This window comes from Sinocyclocheilus anshuiensis, unplaced genomic scaffold (assembly GCF_001515605.1).
Source record: "Sinocyclocheilus anshuiensis isolate Anshui unplaced genomic scaffold, SAMN03320099.WGS_v1.1 scaffold801, whole genome shotgun sequence".
In the NCBI taxonomy this organism is placed as follows: Eukaryota; Metazoa; Chordata; class Actinopteri; order Cypriniformes; family Cyprinidae; genus Sinocyclocheilus; species Sinocyclocheilus anshuiensis.
The window spans coordinates 233,011-251,370 of NW_015536541.1; the positions used below are offsets into that span (position 1 = coordinate 233,011).

General features: G+C 38.1%; 1 protein-coding gene across 4 annotated transcripts in view; it reads left to right on the forward strand.

The window, feature by feature from the left end:
- Positions 1-18,360, forward strand: part of LOC107697261 (SUN domain-containing ossification factor-like) — a 58,954-nt gene that overhangs the window by 20,562 nt on the left and 20,032 nt on the right. For 2 of the 4 annotated variants that reach the window (XM_016497980.1, XM_016498003.1), the window contains exons 2-12: positions 4,258-4,366; positions 6,505-6,630; positions 7,183-7,562; positions 8,093-8,203; positions 8,554-8,722; positions 13,443-13,548; positions 14,698-14,825; positions 15,004-15,071; positions 15,329-15,436; positions 15,763-15,868; positions 17,129-17,149. In XM_016497980.1, coding sequence (XP_016353466.1) covers positions 4,258-4,366; positions 6,505-6,630; positions 7,183-7,562; positions 8,093-8,203; positions 8,554-8,722; positions 13,443-13,548; positions 14,698-14,825; positions 15,004-15,071; positions 15,329-15,436; positions 15,763-15,868; positions 17,129-17,149 — 1,432 coding nt within the window. The remainder of the gene's footprint in view (positions 1-4,257; positions 4,367-6,504; positions 6,631-7,182; positions 7,563-8,092; positions 8,204-8,553; positions 8,723-13,442; positions 13,549-14,697; positions 14,826-15,003; positions 15,072-15,328; positions 15,437-15,762; positions 15,869-17,128; positions 17,150-18,360) is intronic. The other 2 variants (XM_016497987.1, XM_016497995.1) reach the window with 2 other exon arrangements.

Sequence of the window (18,360 nt, forward strand, 5' to 3'; positions counted from 1 at the left end):
TATATATATATATATAATGTATATGTGTGTGTGTTTCCCACAAACTTACACTCTATGTGTGGCGGCACTTCCCCCGGGGGAAATATAGGCTATATATAAAACAGCAAACGGGCTTATTGAAAATGCACTTACATTCTCTGCCAGCAGGAGGCGCTTTAGGAGTGCCAGAAATAGCCGTTTCCCCAGTAACGGCTGTAAACAAAGCAGCGCTCTGCTCACGAACGCTACTATATCAGGCATTATAGGAAAGATTAAATGAAAATGACATCGAAACTTTTCTAAAGACAGTTGGTGCCCTTCAAAGGTACATTCATATAAAAACACCCGTGCTGCGTTTATCTTACGAAGTCAAAGCCTTTTGGAAAATCTATTTGTGGCGATCAGTGTTGATATTGCGGGCCGCCACAAATAAATAAATGTATGTGAAACACTGATGTGTGTGTGTATGTGTGTGTGTAATGTACTCTGTATTGGCAGATACTCAATATTCAATCACTCTGATCGGATCGGCAGCACAAAAAACCTGATTGGGACATCCTTAGTTACCGACCTTGTAGCAAACATGATAATGTATAGTTAGTTGGTCATTAGCAAAAAGATATGATCGCAAGACGGATCACCCAGTCTTGTTTATTGTACAGACACAATCATTATCACACATTATCCAGAGGTACTCAAACTGCTGCTCTAAATAAAACACTCCTTCACATGATAACCTTTAGGCTACATGTGAAAATGCAGTTGCATTTTTAGTTTCCAGCAGTCTTTTGTGTGGAATCAACCAACCATAACACAGAGTTCACTAACAGTATTTTCTGATTCTTTAATTCAAGTCAAGTCAAGTTGAGCTTTATTGTCATTCTGCTGCATGTGGGGACATACAGTGGAACGAAATGTCGTGCCTCACAGGACCACGGTGTTACATAAATACAGGCATACAACAATGAAGTAAAACAGTAAAAACCTATACAGTAAAGCAGTAAAAACCTATACACAACTAACCTACTGACTGATTTTGATTATAAATATACTATATATATATATATATATATATATATATAAATGTTTACCTATACATAAGTTAAAAAAGGCGGAGCGGGCTCTGATGCTCCGGTACCGTCTTCCTGATGGTAATAATAATTCTGCAAACTTTTTAAATGTAGACTGTGAACTATGACTAAACTCACTATGACTAAAATCAATTTAAAAACTCAAATTATTCAAAAGCAGTTTAGCAGATTGCTTTTTCCCTTCTTAAAAAAAAATTGTTGATAAATTGATTAAATGCAACAATTTAATAATTATATATGAATTTATTAAGTATTTATTTGTCAACACTTAAAGCAAAACTGAAACTACCAGAATGTGGGAAACGTGCTATACAAATAAACTTGGGCTCACGTACTGCTCTCATTCAGCACAAAGCCAAATGTGTGTGCTTTGTGCATGCTTTGCTTGCTTGAAGTTAACTGTGTCTCTTTGGACTATAAGTTGCAGCATGTTTCAGATGACGGAAAAAGTAAATAAAGTAAAACAGTGAAACATATTGGCCGATAATTAGAAAAATGCCAAATAACGCCCAGTATATTTGACTGCTAGAATTTATGAACCTTTTACTCACAAAATCATTTTGTTTGTTACATTAATAAATCTCAAATATTGCTTTGACAATGTAGTAAGTATTAATACAGTCATTCCAATAAAAGTATTTTGAAATTGATAATTCCAGTGTAAATGTGTGTTTTTCTGTCTCTGTCTAGATTTCTTTTGCTGTCCTCACTAAGCTGCTGCTGTAGGCAACTAGTTTGCCTATATGTATGTGATGTCCCTTACATTATTGTTTTGAGTCATTTGACCCACAGGCATATATACATTGTTGCTCAATAACTCACTACTGACACCTATATAGACGCTATATCTTTGTGGGTTTGTGTATGTTCAAGGTTTGACCTATTAATAATTAGCCCAGATCCATGTGCATCAGTTACAGCATATAGAATCAGAGGGGTGTAAAAACCTTCGTTTTCCTCTGTTGTCTTACAAACATCATTTTACAATGGTTCATTTATGGCTCTTTTTGCAATTTTTCCTTACTGTGAACTGTTTTATTATGTCTTAAAGTGGGTGTGTCTTTACTGCTGTGACTTGACCATGCATGCTTTCCTGAAGTAAACACCTAATTACAAGGCCTGATAATAAGGAGTAGAGTCCCATCAGAGGAATCACTTGACGGTGGTTAATGTCCAACGTTGATTGAGGGTTTGACCATACTGGCCGAGGTGCTGACAGTTTGCTAACATGAGCCTGCATGTGTACAGGTTCACCTGACTCCTAAATCTAGCCAGGGTGACGCTCTCAAGTTACTCTGTTACTATCTGAAATGAGAGTGAGACAGAGAGTGCGTACAATGACAAGCCTCAGCTGTTGTTCATTCTCCAACAAGTCATCTGACAGCTTTCTTTGGAGGGCAGATGCATAGTACAAGATTTTTGCCATGATTATTTTACCTCCCATGTAGATCTGCGCTGGCTGGTTAAATTAGACTGGTAGGATTAGGAGGAGATACGATTCACTGATCAGTTTGGTGCAGAGTGTCAGTTAATATTCATTTTAGGCACTGCTGTCAGTGCAGTTTGCATTCATTTCCAAACATGGCATGTTTTTGGTGCTGAACGGACAGTGTGAGTGTTGCAAGGTGGCGTAAACTTGGTGGCATACAAGGTGGCTAAACACAGAATAGAAATGCCAGGGCCCTGTAAATTTAAAATAAAAAATCTAATTCTGCTTTCTTTTTTTTATGGTTTAATTAAATTTTAATTAAAAATAAACCAAAATCATGTCTAATCAATTGAATTTATACAACTTTAGCAATGTAATCATTTATTACAATTTTAACAATAATAGAGTCCTGTGCAATCTTTTATTTCACCCAAATTACACCCCCCGTAATTTAAAAAAAAATGTTGTCAGCTAAAGTGCTCCACAACATGAAAAGATCTTTTGATTGTGTGATATTCCTAATGTTTTATTAAATTGTATTACTTTTATTATTATTATTATTATTATTATTATTATTTATTATTAAGAATACATAGTAATACATTTCTGTCAATTTCTTAGTTAATCTAAAGTTTTATTTTGGTGGTTTGGAATTTTGCCAAATTCTGTGACATTTCATGTTATACAGTAAATTGTGTTTTCCACATCACAGAAATCCATAGGGCTTTCGTTTATGTGTCTTTACAATTGTGTTTTGCCACGTAAAAACTGTGTAATGATTAACTGGCCGTTTCATTCATACAGTTAATTTCTCAACCTAGTGAAGACTGAAGCAATAGTTAGCCAAGCACAAATGTGTTCACTGGAGTAGAACTGAATTCTTGAGTCCTGTTCCTCACATGTATTTGGACAAAATGAGATCAGAATGAAAGACCTAGCAGTTAGCACATGCTCTGACACATTGAGCCTTTGAATCCTGCTCAGTATTTTCCATTTCCTCTTACCCCTTCTCTTCACTATTTCTTTATGGCCAAAAAATAAAATTAATAAATTATGAATCATAATTGCTATTATAATAGTTAAGGATGATGCATTTTTAATTCTGTGTTTATAAGTCATTATCATTGAAATCAACGTTTCAAGATTACAATGGTATATCATGGTTCTGCGTCTGCAATGCTGACACTTCTTTAAAAAGCATCCAATTAATTCAGTGTGGACCCTAAACCAGTCAAATTCATTAGAGAACCCACCAAATAGTCTGAAAATCTATGGTTTTGCACATCACTAATCTGAACATAAGATTCTCACCTCTGTTGGGCTGACTGAAGTCATAACAGGTATGAAATCTTTGCCAATCAGACACTATTTCTCAACTAAGCTTGCACAGCATTAGACTCTGTTAGTCTGTAAACCCATGAGAATGATTGGAACATGCCATTATGTTTGGGTGAAACCGTTTCCACGAGAGCTCTGATGTAATTGGCTTTAGTAAGAATAACTTTTACCATGCTGGAGGATTTACTGTAAACAGAATAAAACAACAGAAAAAGGTGTAATCTTGCATCTAAGCCTTGCAAGTTTCTTTCTATGGTGGAGCGTGCAATGTTGTCATGAGCTCTTACCACCTTAGAAGAGTGTTAAGAGAGTTTTTATTTCACATGGTAGAGATACATTGCTCTTATATTTGGTACATGTAGCTCATATACAAGTCATTTCCATGTTCGGGAATCTTATGTTTGTCTCTGTGTGTTGCAGGCACTCTTGTCATCATGTTTATTGTTCAGAAGAGATCTCCTCTGGCCCAGGGCTCCCTGCACAGGATGCCAGCCGTTACACAACGCAGGAACCAGGGGCCGACGAAAAGGTAACAAAAAACAATGACTCCACGCAGTTACCAACTAAATGCATCGATGACTTGCTAGCAGTTGAACTATTCTCCTATTGAGGGGAAGTCGTGGCCTAATGGTTAGAGAGTCGGACTCATAACCTAAAGGTTGTGGGTTCGAGTCTCGTACCGGCAGGGATTGTAGGTGGGGGGAGTGAATGTACAGCGCTCTCTCCCACCTTCAATACCACGACTGAGGTGCCCTTGAGCAAGGCACCTAACCCCAACTGCTCCCCGGGCGCCGCAGCATAAATGGCTGCCCACTGCTCCGGGTGTGTGTTCACTGCTGTGTGTGTACACTTTGGATGGGTAAATGCAGAGCACTAATTCTGAGTATGGGTCACCATACTTGGCCACATGTCACGTCACTTTCACTTTCACTATTAGGTCAATGAGTGTGTGTCCTTAACACCATTGGGATTTAACTTTGTATTATGAAATGGGAATCATATACATTTGACCTTTTAGAGAAGAGAATTTGTTTGGCTGTTGTGTAGGTTTGAATAGCCCCTGAAGTTGTGCAATAGCTCCTCATTCAGAGTGCAGACTGTTGTTGACATCGTCTTTCAACAAGCTAATCTATAAAGGTACTTACAGACAGGGGCCCCAACAAAGACCCCCCTCCCCTTTAGGCTTGCCGCGATAGATGGTGTTTTCGGTTATACCGGTGTTAGGCTGCAACACCGGTTACGTCATTTGCCTACCGTGGCACTGCCCCCCACCGTCGTTTAGATTTTTTTATAGTAACAAAAATCATTTAGCCTAGTTCAGTTAGAGGACAGACACTTTTAAAAATGAAACGCTCAATGCAGCGTGCCGAACCGCGCAAACAACAGTGCACCATGGAGCAGGAGTCAGATTTTATTTATCACGTGAGGAGAGTGAGTCGAGCTGACTGACAAGAGTGAGGTGAGAAAGACAAGACGATGGCAGAAGATTGTTTAGAAAGGAAACGCAAAAGGTGCCTGTTTGACAATATTTTAGATTTTGAAAAGCCTATTGACTGGAAGTTTTTTTAAACATTCGTTTCTTATTTATTTGGTTCCACAGTGTTTGCTGATTACTTTATTTAAACTTTGTGTTTTATTTATTTTATTTTACATCAAGGTGTATATGCCGTGCCTCCAAGCTTTCTTATTTGTTTTGCTAATAAACATTCTATGTTTCTTATTTATTTGGTTCCACAGTGTTTGTTGATTTTCAGTTTTATATACCTATTTAAACTTTGTGTAGCCTAAGTAATTTGTTATTTTATTAGGCATATATGGTGTATTTTTATTCGTTTTATTAATAACAGTTCTATGAGTTTGACGTTGTTGTTGCTTGAATTGAATCAACGCCGAATTGACATTAATTTGAAAGTGAAAGTAAAACGTGCATGGCGCTTTTTCAAGCTATTTGAAAGCCAAGAAATCCGAGGAAAAGAGGGAAAACTCAAACGGACAATTGCTTAACGGCGAATTGCGGCAATTCAATTGCCACTAATTTGAAAGTGAAAGTAAAATGCGCATGGCACTTTTACAAGCCATTTGAAAGGAAAGAAAAGAGGGAAACTCAAACGAACTAACACCCCCACCCCAACGGTGATACCGAAAATTTCCTCACCGTCACAACCCTACTCCCCTTGTGTAACCTACAGATTTAAGGCTGTATAGGGGTGTGGATTCTTCTAGTTGTCCAGTATTTCTTAATGACTGACTGATTAATCCCAGTTTAGCTTCTGTAAGCTTGCCCTTTTTGCACTTCAGCAAATTTTTTTTCCCACTCCAGTAGTCACTAAAGTGTTTCCTCTTTGTTCCTGCCAAACTTGAACGATAGCTGTTTGCCCTTGAAAAACATCTCTTTCACCCTCATAGAAACAAAGCCAGTTCTGTCAGTTTACCTGTTGTTAAAAGAATAGTTCACCCAAAATGAAAACTCACTCATCAATCCTGTCACTTACTCAACCTCATGTCATTCCAAACCCCTCTGAGGAGCCCAAACGGATTTTCAGCACAATGATCACGTTGCTCTCAATGAAACGGCAAAAGTACATGTGACCAGGGGCTGCCTCGTAACCCTTTCTTGCTCTTTATTTAGATGTTTTATTCATAAGTAACATTGTTTTTCTCTTTAAGGTTGAAGAGGAAAGGGCAACACACACTCGGTTATCGTATGACATGGGCCTGGAAAAAGAGAGAGCTGCCCTAAAGGAAACATCATTGCACTCCCAAGACGCCCCGCTCGAAGAGAAACACAAACAGGTGCCAGTGCAATCCAACCATTATATCTGTTTTCTTCTATTACGTGTCTCAAACTTAGATGTGACCCACACATTTGACTCAGGGCATAGGTCACACAACATCTTATATTTGTTTGTTCACTTTGCTTTCTTTGACTTTAAACTCTTTGCATTAAAAGCAAAACCTCTGGTTTATTATGAACAACATCATAGCCAGTGCCCACCTAATTTTGGTTCCAGAAGTATTTTTCCATAGACATTTTGCAAAATGCAAAATATGCATGTATATAGAAATATTGAAATAGATTGAGAACTCGGGGAGACTGACTCATTCGCAGTGCTTCATGGGAGTAGGTGGGCACTAAAGAGCTCTTTTGGTGCAATTTGCTTGATGCAATTCTCTGATTCGAGGAGCGTTTTTTGCATAATCATGGATAATGTAATTTTTCGCCATGATCTGTGATCTTCCAGCTCATGGCTGCAACCAAATCATAGTCAAGATTTTTTTTTAAATAAAAAAATCCTTCTTCTGTTGCCTAATTGTTAATCTCTTTGTCTGTTTCTGTCATTGTAGACTGTGAATTTGGAAGAAGTGTTGGAGGAGCCGCAGATTCTGCTTGAGTCTGCTCTCCCTGTGCTAGAACAACAACAACAACAGCAGCAGGAGCAGCAACCGGAACCTCAGAGCACTCAACAATCAGACCAACAGCAATCAGCTCAACCACCAACACTTGCGCAGCCCCAAACAGCACCGCCACTCTCCCAGCCCCAGCCAGACCCTGAAACTCTACAGCCCACTGCCACAGAGGACCAGGCTGCCCACACCTCCGCTGCTTTAACCCCTCCACAGACTGACCCGCACAGAGAAGACCCCTCTGCACCTCCTGCTGAACTCCAGAAGAGCCCAGAGTCAGCCTCACCTACCTCAGTCACCTCCTCCGAGAGCTCCTCCAGGTGAGTGCAAGCACAGCAGTTTGGGAAAGAAGAGTGTTAGAATCTTTGTCTTGTCATTAATTTCATATTTTTTGTTTCATTTTTTCATTTGATTTGTTTTTCTAATTGAGTCATTGTGATCAATTTCTGCATCCAAACTTTTAAACTGAATCAGTCAAGCATACACTTCATGGACTTCATATCGCACCTACTTGGGACAGTTTTTTCAACTGCATCACAGTGGATCTCACCTTCTTTACTAGTCCACTATGACTTGTTTTCACCGGACTTGGAGCATTTACTAATCTTCCATTTCAACAAGGACCAAAAACAGACAATATCGCTCTGCGATTGGGTAGATAGGCCTTTAAAATGTAATAAACCAGTACTACAGGAACCTTTTACAGAACCCTGGACAAATGTTCAGTCCATACATGGAGCCAGATTTCTTTCTCTCATCCTTTCTATCCCCCTCCCTCTCTCCATTAGTATTCTTCTCCCATTCCTCTCTTCTTTCTCTTGGTAAACACCATTTGATTTCTTTCCTTCAGTGGACTAGACGTTCCGCGTCCTGATGCCCCTGTAGAAAACTCTAGTGCCAGTCAGTGTGAGGTGGGCTCTGTGCCCCCCTTCAGCCAGTCCCTTGGCATCACGCTCCCCAGGTGAGTACCGAGCAACAGGTAAACCGCAGGTTACATGGTAACATTCCGGTACTCGCATTACATCAGGTGACTTGGTAACCAATGGTTAACCAAGTAACGGAGCTGCTTCAGGCACATCAAGCCACGCCTTCTGGCCATGCTCTTTTTTTTTGTTTTTCTCATTTCATCATTTCATTTTGGCAGTTTGGTTTACCATTTAATTTTCTTTCCCAATGGCATGATACACCATTTTAATGCTTGTTTTGCTTGTCACTTGCGATAATTTATTTTTGTTTTTTTGTGTGTAGCAATCTATTAAGGTCTCTTTCTATCCCCACCCTCTCTCTCCTCTGTTTTCTGGCTCTTAATAGTGTTGTGGAGGAAAATGCAGAAAAGCAAGCAGAGAACCAGTCTGCCACATTGGGAGTACAGAGTACAGAGACCAGTGTTGACCTGACTGCCACTCTGCTCCCGAGTGAGCTGGACCTCACAGAGCTGGGGCGGACAGCCAGTATCCCTCCACCTACAAAAAGCCAGCAGGTACACACACACTATTTATCAGACTAATCTAACATGGCTAATTAATTCTAACAGTGAGAGATAAAGCAAATACCCACAAGAGGATTTGCATTACCTAAACCCCATTAAACATGCTAAAATCACTTTAATACATATGACTAATGGCATAATGCTTTTAGAAAATGGAGGCTAATGTTCAATAAACAGTTAAATGTATTAATAATCATCAAAATAAGCAATTTCTCCATTAATATAGTACTCTTTGTTCTGTTGCTAGGCAATTTTGGTACTGTAAAAATATAATTTGCTGTTGCAGGTGTATATAGAACACTATAGGTGCCGAAAAATAGAATTAAGAAATCAAACATAAATAATTAAATAGTTTAAAAAGTAATTAATCTAATCAAATCACTTCAAATTGATAAATAAATAGATGAATATATAATATGCAATCTTAACATATTAGATATTAACTACCGTGGAAAGGTTTTGAGTCATTAAGATTTTTTTTATGCTCACCAAGATTGCACAATAATATTACAGTAATTTAATAGTTTTATATGTCATTATATATAATGACATGTAATCGGGTAGATTTCAGGTATGGAGCTAAAAGGTATAATGTCTGTATTTTAAAACCATTTTAATCCCTGAAAGATTCTTCTAGTTTTGTTTTTCCCTAGCTTACACCACCTAAAAGTATGTAACATGATGACAGTAATCACTACATTTTGCACCCCGTATGTTCCTCCCCTACCTTTTTCCACCATTATGTAGAGAGTGAAAGGGTATGTATTCGATTACCACTGAGGCTCTCCACACCCTGCTGTTAGAGATCTGCAGAGCTAAAACATCCCCTCCTCTCTCGTAAAGCTGCTCTGACACATTCACCCTAAACGGAGAAGATGAAAGTGGAAGAGAAAGCATAAGAGTGGAGGAGAGGGTTAGGCTGAGAGAGTGGGGCTGAGTACATCAGCATGTTTGTTTTCCACAGGACAGCCTTGTAAATGTTTAATTAACCAAATGCTTACTCGGCGCTGCTGTTTAGGCACTAACAGACACACAGAGAGGGATAGAGATCAGGGAGACAAGAAAAAGGGAAAGTGATGGGGAGACCGAAGGAAAGACCACCCTTTTGCGTATAATGTCAAGGTGTATAATCCCATATAGACCTTATATGTAATGTGTCTGTATAGTTACATTATAATGCATATATGTTTTTGAAAGAAGTCCACCACCACCATATGTTCACCAAAGCTGCTTTTATTTGATTAAAAATACAGTTTAAAAACAGCAATATTGTGAAATATTGTCAATTTAAAACAACTTTTGTATATTTTATTAGATTTTAAAATTAAATGTATTCCTTTCATACAAAGCTGAATTTTCAGCATCATTACTCCAGTCCACAGTGTCACATGATTCTTCAGAAATTATTCTAATATGCTGCTCTTTTCTTATCAATATTAAAAGCAGTTGTGCTGGTAAATATTTTGTGGAAGTAGTGATAGATTACATTTTTTCCAGATTCAAGCCGTTCAAAAGAACAAACAGTTCGTAATTATATTGTATTATATTATTAGAATATAATATCATATTATAAAATATTTGATGCTTCATTTACAGTTATGTGAATAATGGGACAAATACCAATTTCATGTTTGCCATATCTACCCAGCATAATGCTTCTGAAATAGAAAACATGGATTTTCATCCGCACCTCCGGCTGAACTCCAGAAGAGCCCAGAGTCAGCCTCACCTACCTCAGTCACCTCCTCCGAGAGCTCCTCCAGGTGAGTGCAAGCACAGCAGTTTGGGAAAGAAGAGTGTTAGAATCTTTGTCTTGTCATTAATTTCATATTTTTTGTTTCATTTTTTCATTTGATTTGTTTTTCTAATTGAGTCATTGTGATCAATTTCTGCATCCAAACTTTTAAACTGAATCAGTCAAGCATACACTTCATGGACTTCATATCGCACCTACTTGGGACAGTTTTTTCAACTGCATCACAGTGGATCTCACCTTCTTTACTAGTCCACTATGACTTGTTTTCACCGGACTTGGAGCATTTACTAATCTTCCATTTCAACAAGGACCAAAAACAGACAATATCGCTCTGCGATTGGCTAGATAGGCCTTTAAAATGTAATAAACCAGTACTACAGGAACCTTTTACAGAACCCTGGACAAATGTTCAGTCCATACATGGAGCCAGATTTCTTTCTCTCATCCTTTCTATCCCCCTCCCTCTCTCCATTAGTATTCTTCTCCCATTCCTCTCTTCTTTCTCTTGGTAAACACCATTTGATTTCTTTCCTTCAGTGGACTAGACGTTCCGCGTCCTGATGCCCCTGTAGAAAACTCTAGTGCCAGTCAGTGTGAGGTGGGCTCTGTGCCCCCCTTCAGCCAGTCCCTTGGCATCACGCTCCCCAGGTGAGTACCGAGCAACAGGTAAACCGCAGGTTACATGGTAACATTCCGGTACTCGCATTACATCAGGTGACTTGGTAACCAATGGTTAACCAAGTAACGGAGCTGCTTCAGGCACATCAAGCCACGCCTTCTGGCCATGCTCTTTTTTTTTGTTTTTCTCATTTCATCATTTCATTTTGGCAGTTTGGTTTACCATTTAATTTTCTTTCCCAATGGCATGATACACCATTTTAATGCTTGTTTTGCTTGTCACTTGCGATAATTTATTTTTGTTTTTTTGTGTGTAGCAATCTATTAAGGTCTCTTTCTATCCCCACCCTCTCTCTCCTCTGTTTTCTGGCTCTTAATAGTGTTGTGGAGGAAAATGCAGAAAAGCAAGCAGAGAACCAGTCTGCCACATTGGGAGTACAGAGTACAGAGACCAGTGTTGACCTGACTGCCACTCTGCTCCCGAGTGAGCTGGACCTCACAGAGCTGGGGCGGACAGCCAGTATCCCTCCACCTACAAAAAGCCAGCAGGTACACACACACTATTTATCAGACTAATCTAACATGGCTAATTAATTCTAACAGTGAGAGATAAAGCAAATACCCACAAGAGGATTTGCATTACCTAAACCCCATTAAACATGCTAAAATCACTTTAATACATATGACTAATGGCATAATGCTTTTAGAAAATGGAGGCTAATGTTCAATAAACAGTTAAATGTATTAATAATCATCAAAATAAGCAATTTCTCCATTAATATAGTACTCTTTGTTCTGTTGCTAGGCAATTTTGGTACTGTAAAAATATAATTTGCTGTTGCAGGTGTATATAGAACACTATAGGTGCCGAAAAATAGAATTAAGAAATCAAACATAAATAATTAAATAGTTTAAAAAGTAATTAATCTAATCAAATCACTTCAAATTGATAAATAAATAGATGAATATATAATATGCAATCTTAACATATTAGATATTAACTACCGTGGAAAGGTTTTGAGTCATTAAGATTTTTTTTATGCTCACCAAGATTGCACAATAATATTACAGTAATTTAATAGTTTTATATGTCATTATATATAATGACATGTAATCGGGTAGATTTCAGGTATGGAGCTAAAAGGTATAATGTCTGTATTTTAAAACCATTTTAATCCCTGAAAGATTCTTCTAGTTTTGTTTTTCCCTAGCTTACACCACCTAAAAGTATGTAACATGATGACAGTAATCACTACATTTTGCACCCCGTATGTTCCTCCCCTACCTTTTTCCACCATTATGTAGAGAGTGAAAGGGTATGTATTCGATTACCACTGAGGCTCTCCACACCCTGCTGTTAGAGATCTGCAGAGCTAAAACATCCCCTCCTCTCTCGTAAAGCTGCTCTGACACATTCACCCTAAACGGAGAAGATGAAAGTGGAAGAGAAAGCATAAGAGTGGAGGAGAGGGTTAGGCTGAGAGAGTGGGGCTGAGTACATCAGCATGTTTGTTTTCCACAGGACAGCCTTGTAAATGTTTAATTAACCAAATGCTTACTCGGCGCTGCTGTTTAGGCACTAACAGACACACAGAGAGGGATAGAGATCAGGGAGACAAGAAAAAGGGAAAGTGATGGGGAGACCGAAGGAAAGACCACCCTTTTGCGTATAATGTCAAGGTGTATAATCCCATATAGACCTTATATGTAATGTGTCTGTATAGTTACATTATAATGCATATATGTTTTTGAAAGAAGTCCACCACCACCATATGTTCACCAAAGCTGCTTTTATTTGATTAAAAATACAGTTTAAAAACAGCAATATTGTGAAATATTGTCAATTTAAAACAACTTTTGTATATTTTATTAGATTTTAAAATTAAATGTATTCCTTTCATACAAAGCTGAATTTTCAGCATCATTACTCCAGTCCACAGTGTCACATGATTCTTCAGAAATTATTCTAATATGCTGCTCTTTTCTTATCAATATTAAAAGCAGTTGTGCTGGTAAATATTTTGTGGAAGTAGTGATAGATTACATTTTTTCCAGATTCAAGCCAGTTCAGATTCAAACAGTTCGTAATTATATTGTATTATATTATTAGAATATAATATCATATTATAAAATATTTGATGCTTCATTTACAGTTATGTGAATAATGGGACAAATACCAATTTCATGTTTGCCATATCTACCCAGCATAATGCTTCTGAAATAGAAAACATGGATTTTCCAAAATGGCATTTCACAGTTTTAGGACCAGAGAAGGTTGGGTTGTAGTTTTTTCACTGTAATAAAGATTTGTTGCTCTTTTTTTTTCTCTCTCTCCAGGTGATGGACCATGAGGGAGCAACAGACCCTCCTGTGCCCAGTAAAGAGGACATCCCCACTTTTGATGAGTGGAAGAAGAAAGTGATGGAAGTAGAGGAGAAGAAAAGTGAGAGACGGCATTGGGTCACATGCACACTCACAGAGCTGCGTGTTCATCAGTGAATCATCGCATGCCAGGCTGCCCCCGTGCTGCTTCTGCATCAGTACACACACTCACCTGCACTTCCTTTAGGACACACTTCTGCTTGATTTCACAGAGCTGTCCCTTTCTTTTGATCTCTTTCTATCATGAATTTCTGTTTCCCCCGCTTGCTGCTTCTTGCTTATAATAATAGTTTTTTTTTTTTGTTTTTGCTTGCTCACATTTGACTGTTCACTGGCGAGCACAGTGACTTTTGCGTAACCCAGTATGCTCACGTGTAAGCTGCTGTAATGGATTGCTTCAGAAGAAAAGTACACTGCAACAAAAGTAACAAAACTCTTAAGTGCATGCTCCAGGCCAGCTGAACAATTAAACTCTTGCTTTAGTTCATCAGGGTTTTTCCCATCGCTGTGTGTGTTTGTTTGTACATTCAAATCACAAAGTCAGCTAATTAACAACCACTGGTTAACAGTATGTTAATTGACCCTTGTCATCATTAATTAGCGGGTGCAGTACACACAATAAAACTAGAGAGCTCTCAAAGAGCAAGTACATAGAATTTGGGTTCCAGTGTGGCTTATGTTGCCTGCATGAATCACAGTATCACATAACTGAAATTTGATCAGTTTCCTTAATATTTTGGGTCAGGATTGTGCTATTCATAGCCCGGGCTGCTTGACCTAGAATGTTCACAAAAAACTAATTTGTTAAATCAAATTTAGAAAACTAAGTTATTGTCTCTGTTTTTGGTCTGTGGGCTCCAAAGCTACAAAGATTTTTAGGTGGTTTTTACAAGCTGTAATCGGCACAATGTTAATGAATAGCTTTTTTCCCTGAAGGTTGTCACAGAAGGTCATGACAGCAGCTATTGGTAGTTAAAATCCAACAATTTTGCCATTCACAAGGGTTATCTGTTACAGATAGTGAATACATGAATGCTATGTGCATACATGAAGATAGGTCGTTCTTTTGTTTTCAGTGCTGTAATTGACAGGTAAACATACCCACCTGCACTTTGCATGATACGCTCATACTTGCATACTAGGCCAACCTGATCCACGGTCTAAAACATTTGACAGATGGCCTATATGTAACCTGTTTTGTTGTTTTCAGGTCAGTCTATGCACACTTCATCAAATGGCAGCCCTCATCCAGTCAAAAAGGTCCAAAAGAATTTCAAGAATAACTATGCTTCTGTCGAATGTGGGGCCAAAATCCTCTCTGCCAACAATGAGGCCAAGGTACAGTGCAAGAGACTGCAAAACAGCATATGGGGCAGGTGGAAAGATGGATGGATTTTCACCGGGGGCATAAATAGGACAATCATTTAATTACTTGATATTGTTCCTGCACCTGGAATGTTATTGATTAATTTGAGATCAGCAAATGTGTGCTTGTCTGTGTGTTTTGTGTTTTCAGAGCACGTCTGCCATCCTGATGGAGAACATGGATCTGTACATGCTGAACCCCTGCAGTACCAAGATCTGGTGAGTCACTGCAGATAAAGAGAGAAACAGACTGCAGCAGCTGTGCAGAGACAATGGAGAAATGCATTTTACACTGTCTATTTTTCTATTTGTGTAAATGATAGTTGACATAAAGTACTATTAGTATGTTGAGAAGATAAATAATTATAAATAAATTGTAAGTTTTTTCCTGTGCCTTTTGTTTCAGTGTTAGTCGTTTTTGTGTCAGCACGTTACTTAATTATAAATTAATTTCCCCTATTAATCTCCCAATACAGGTTTGTTATTGAGCTCTGTGAGCCAATCCAGGTGAAGCAGCTGGATATTGCAAACTTTGAGTTGTTCTCCTCTACACCAAAAGATTTCCTTGTGTCTATAAGTGACAGGTAACATCACTCACATAGACATATATAGTATTCCCACTCCTAACCAGGCACAATGCGAGATGTCGACTGATCTCCAATGCAGATGTGTGTTTTTGTACCACAGTAAATTTCACTAGTTGCAGTGAAATCGAATTCATCCAAAATCCTGCCTCATATTAAACAAATGAATATGTTGTGCTTGGTTTAGTTTGTTTCATTCCACATTTTCACGTTCTCACAAACAAATTGCATGTTGCTGAAATCTTATCACTTCGAGCCTGGTTTGGAGACTGTGTTATATAAACACCAACTTAACCTTTTCTTTAAAAATTGTTTCTCAAATTCAGGTATCCGACCAATAAGTGGATCAAGCTGGGCACATTTCACGCCCGTGATGAACGCACAGTACAGAGCTTCCCTCTGGACGAGCAACTCTATGCCAAATATGTCAAGGTAAAAGGGGTGCCAGTCGCTTCAGTTTGCTAAAATGAATTGTTCTTCCAAAAGTTACCTGATTTCCTAAAGAGTTCATTTCTGTTTTTGCTCGCTTTGTTACAGGGTTGTGCACAAGGTGCAGGTGGTGTTTTGTCATAGTGCACTGCTAAGAAAAAATAAACTTTTTTTTATTAATCTATTTATTCAATAAATTGGAAAAAACGAAAGCTGTGGGGGAAATGCACCACAGTATTATGACACAAAGAATTAAAAACAAGAGCGTGATGTCACTCATCTGTGCTCTGACATTAGCATGTGTATCTATAAACTAACATTTGAAACATGAACATCTTGAAAAGGATCACACACATGATTGTTCTGTCACCTATGCCCTAAATAACATCGAATTGCATTAACAAAGCGTGTTTTTTAAGGTGACTGAATAAGAGGCAGAGAAAGGGGGCACAGTTAAGACATTTGAGGAAAGCCGTGCCCTTCTCTCAGGCCTGAGAGTCTCATGACTGTATTGTTCAGTTCAAATCTCGGTGTAATGTACAATGCTATACACACACATTCATAACCTTATATAGATTTGCATATAAGGTTGGTGTGTCTATGTATGTCAGTGTATTAGTTTACTTCTGAATTAAAATGTCATGATAATTTACTCACCCCCTTATCATCCAAGATGTTCATGTCTTTCTTTCTTCAGTCGAAAAGAAATTAAGGTTTTTGAGGAAATTATTCCAGGATTTTTCTCCATAAAATGGACTTCAGTGGTGCTCAACGGGTTGAAGGTCCAAATTGCAGTTTCAGTGCAGCTTCAAAGGGCTCTACATGATCCCAGCCGAGGAATGAGGATCTTATCTAGTGAAACGATCTGTTATTTTCAACAAAAAAAAAATGTATATATTTTTTTAACCACAAATGCACGTCTTGCACTAGCTCTGTGATGCCCAAAATGCTTTGTCATTATCGAGCTGCTCTAAACCTGTTCTGTCATACTCTGCTTGACTCCTGTGAAGTTTATTATTTCAGTGTTTTTGTTTATGTTTACTTGTTGTCCCCTGCTATGTTTCCCTTTCTGTACTCCTAATTACAGCCTTTCCCTCAGCTAGCTTTCTCCTGCATTGGTACTGCTGCTCAAGTCATCAAAGCTGGGCAAACAAGAACAGTTCAAAATGCTTGACTTGCTACAGCATGAATCAAGTCTTTTACACTGATCTTTTTCTGTTTTTCTTTGTTTCTGCTTTCTCCTGTCTTCTCCTCCTGCATCAGATGTTCATCAAATACATGAAGGTTAGCGCTCTTCTCTCTTAGATCTTGTCAGTGCTGCTTTGGGTGGCAGGCTTGCATACTGTAATACAGTGATTCAATTGAAAAAAAAACACAAAAAAAACAAATATAAATCTTTTCTCACACTCACAAGGGAAACATAATGCTTTGCAAATACTTTTGCAAATAAGTTTTGTTTAGAATTATTGGGACATCGTTAAACTGGACATTGTTAGATTTTGTAAAAAGGTAAAATGAACATTGGTTTTGTTGTAGGGCCAAGTTTGAGTGTGATTGTATTTTTACAGTGTTTTTTTTTTTTTTTTTTTTTTGTTGGTTACATTTTGTTCCTTTGTGCAGTGGCTCAGGAGTCTACGAGTCTGTAAAAATATCAACAAGCTGAAGAAGTAAAACCAAAGTATTTTGAGGTAATGTGTAATGTAATCTTGTTCAAATGGATTTCATAAAATTGGTATCGAAAAAAGTATTGTTCAGGAACCGGTATCAAAGTCAATGCATCGATATCGATATTGAAAATTTTTGAACGATACCCAGCCCTAATATTAAACTGACTTAAAGAATAGAGCTGAATCTTGTATAGCTTAAAAATTGTTGAAATTGGTTAAATTCATTTGATGAGTTAAAGTAATGGAAAAAATATATGTTGACATAACTTATTGATCATATTGTTTTTACTAACACCTTAGCAAACACATAGAAATGCCCTGGCAACCACCCATAACACTCATAACATTTTTGCAAATGCAAACATCACTCTTATTTTCCTCTCAAAGTGTAAAAATCTGGTTATCAGTGTAATGCAGCACTTCTAAACATGCATCAGCGGTGTGTGTGGCTTCAGTACAAAAATGAGTTCATTCTGATTGCAGGATTGATGGTTCAATATGCTTTACGCTTGTATGCCAGTTGTTTTATGATGTCATAACTGAAGGCTTCCTGATTGGGTAGTTTGTCAGCCGCAGATATCTGTCGGAAGTAGGGCTGCACGATAAATCGCATGCGATATTTAACTGAATTTATTCACTGACGAGCTGTGCAAAAAATCGCGCGAATATGAACGTGGTTTTGCGCAGCTCGTCAGTGAACAACGGCTCTGTGTAGTTAATGCTGCTCAATGTGAAAGCACGCAGGTGATGGAGATTTACCGCTGATTACAGAACCGGCTTTACTGATAAGATGCGCATTAAATATCGCATGTGATTTATCGTGCAGCC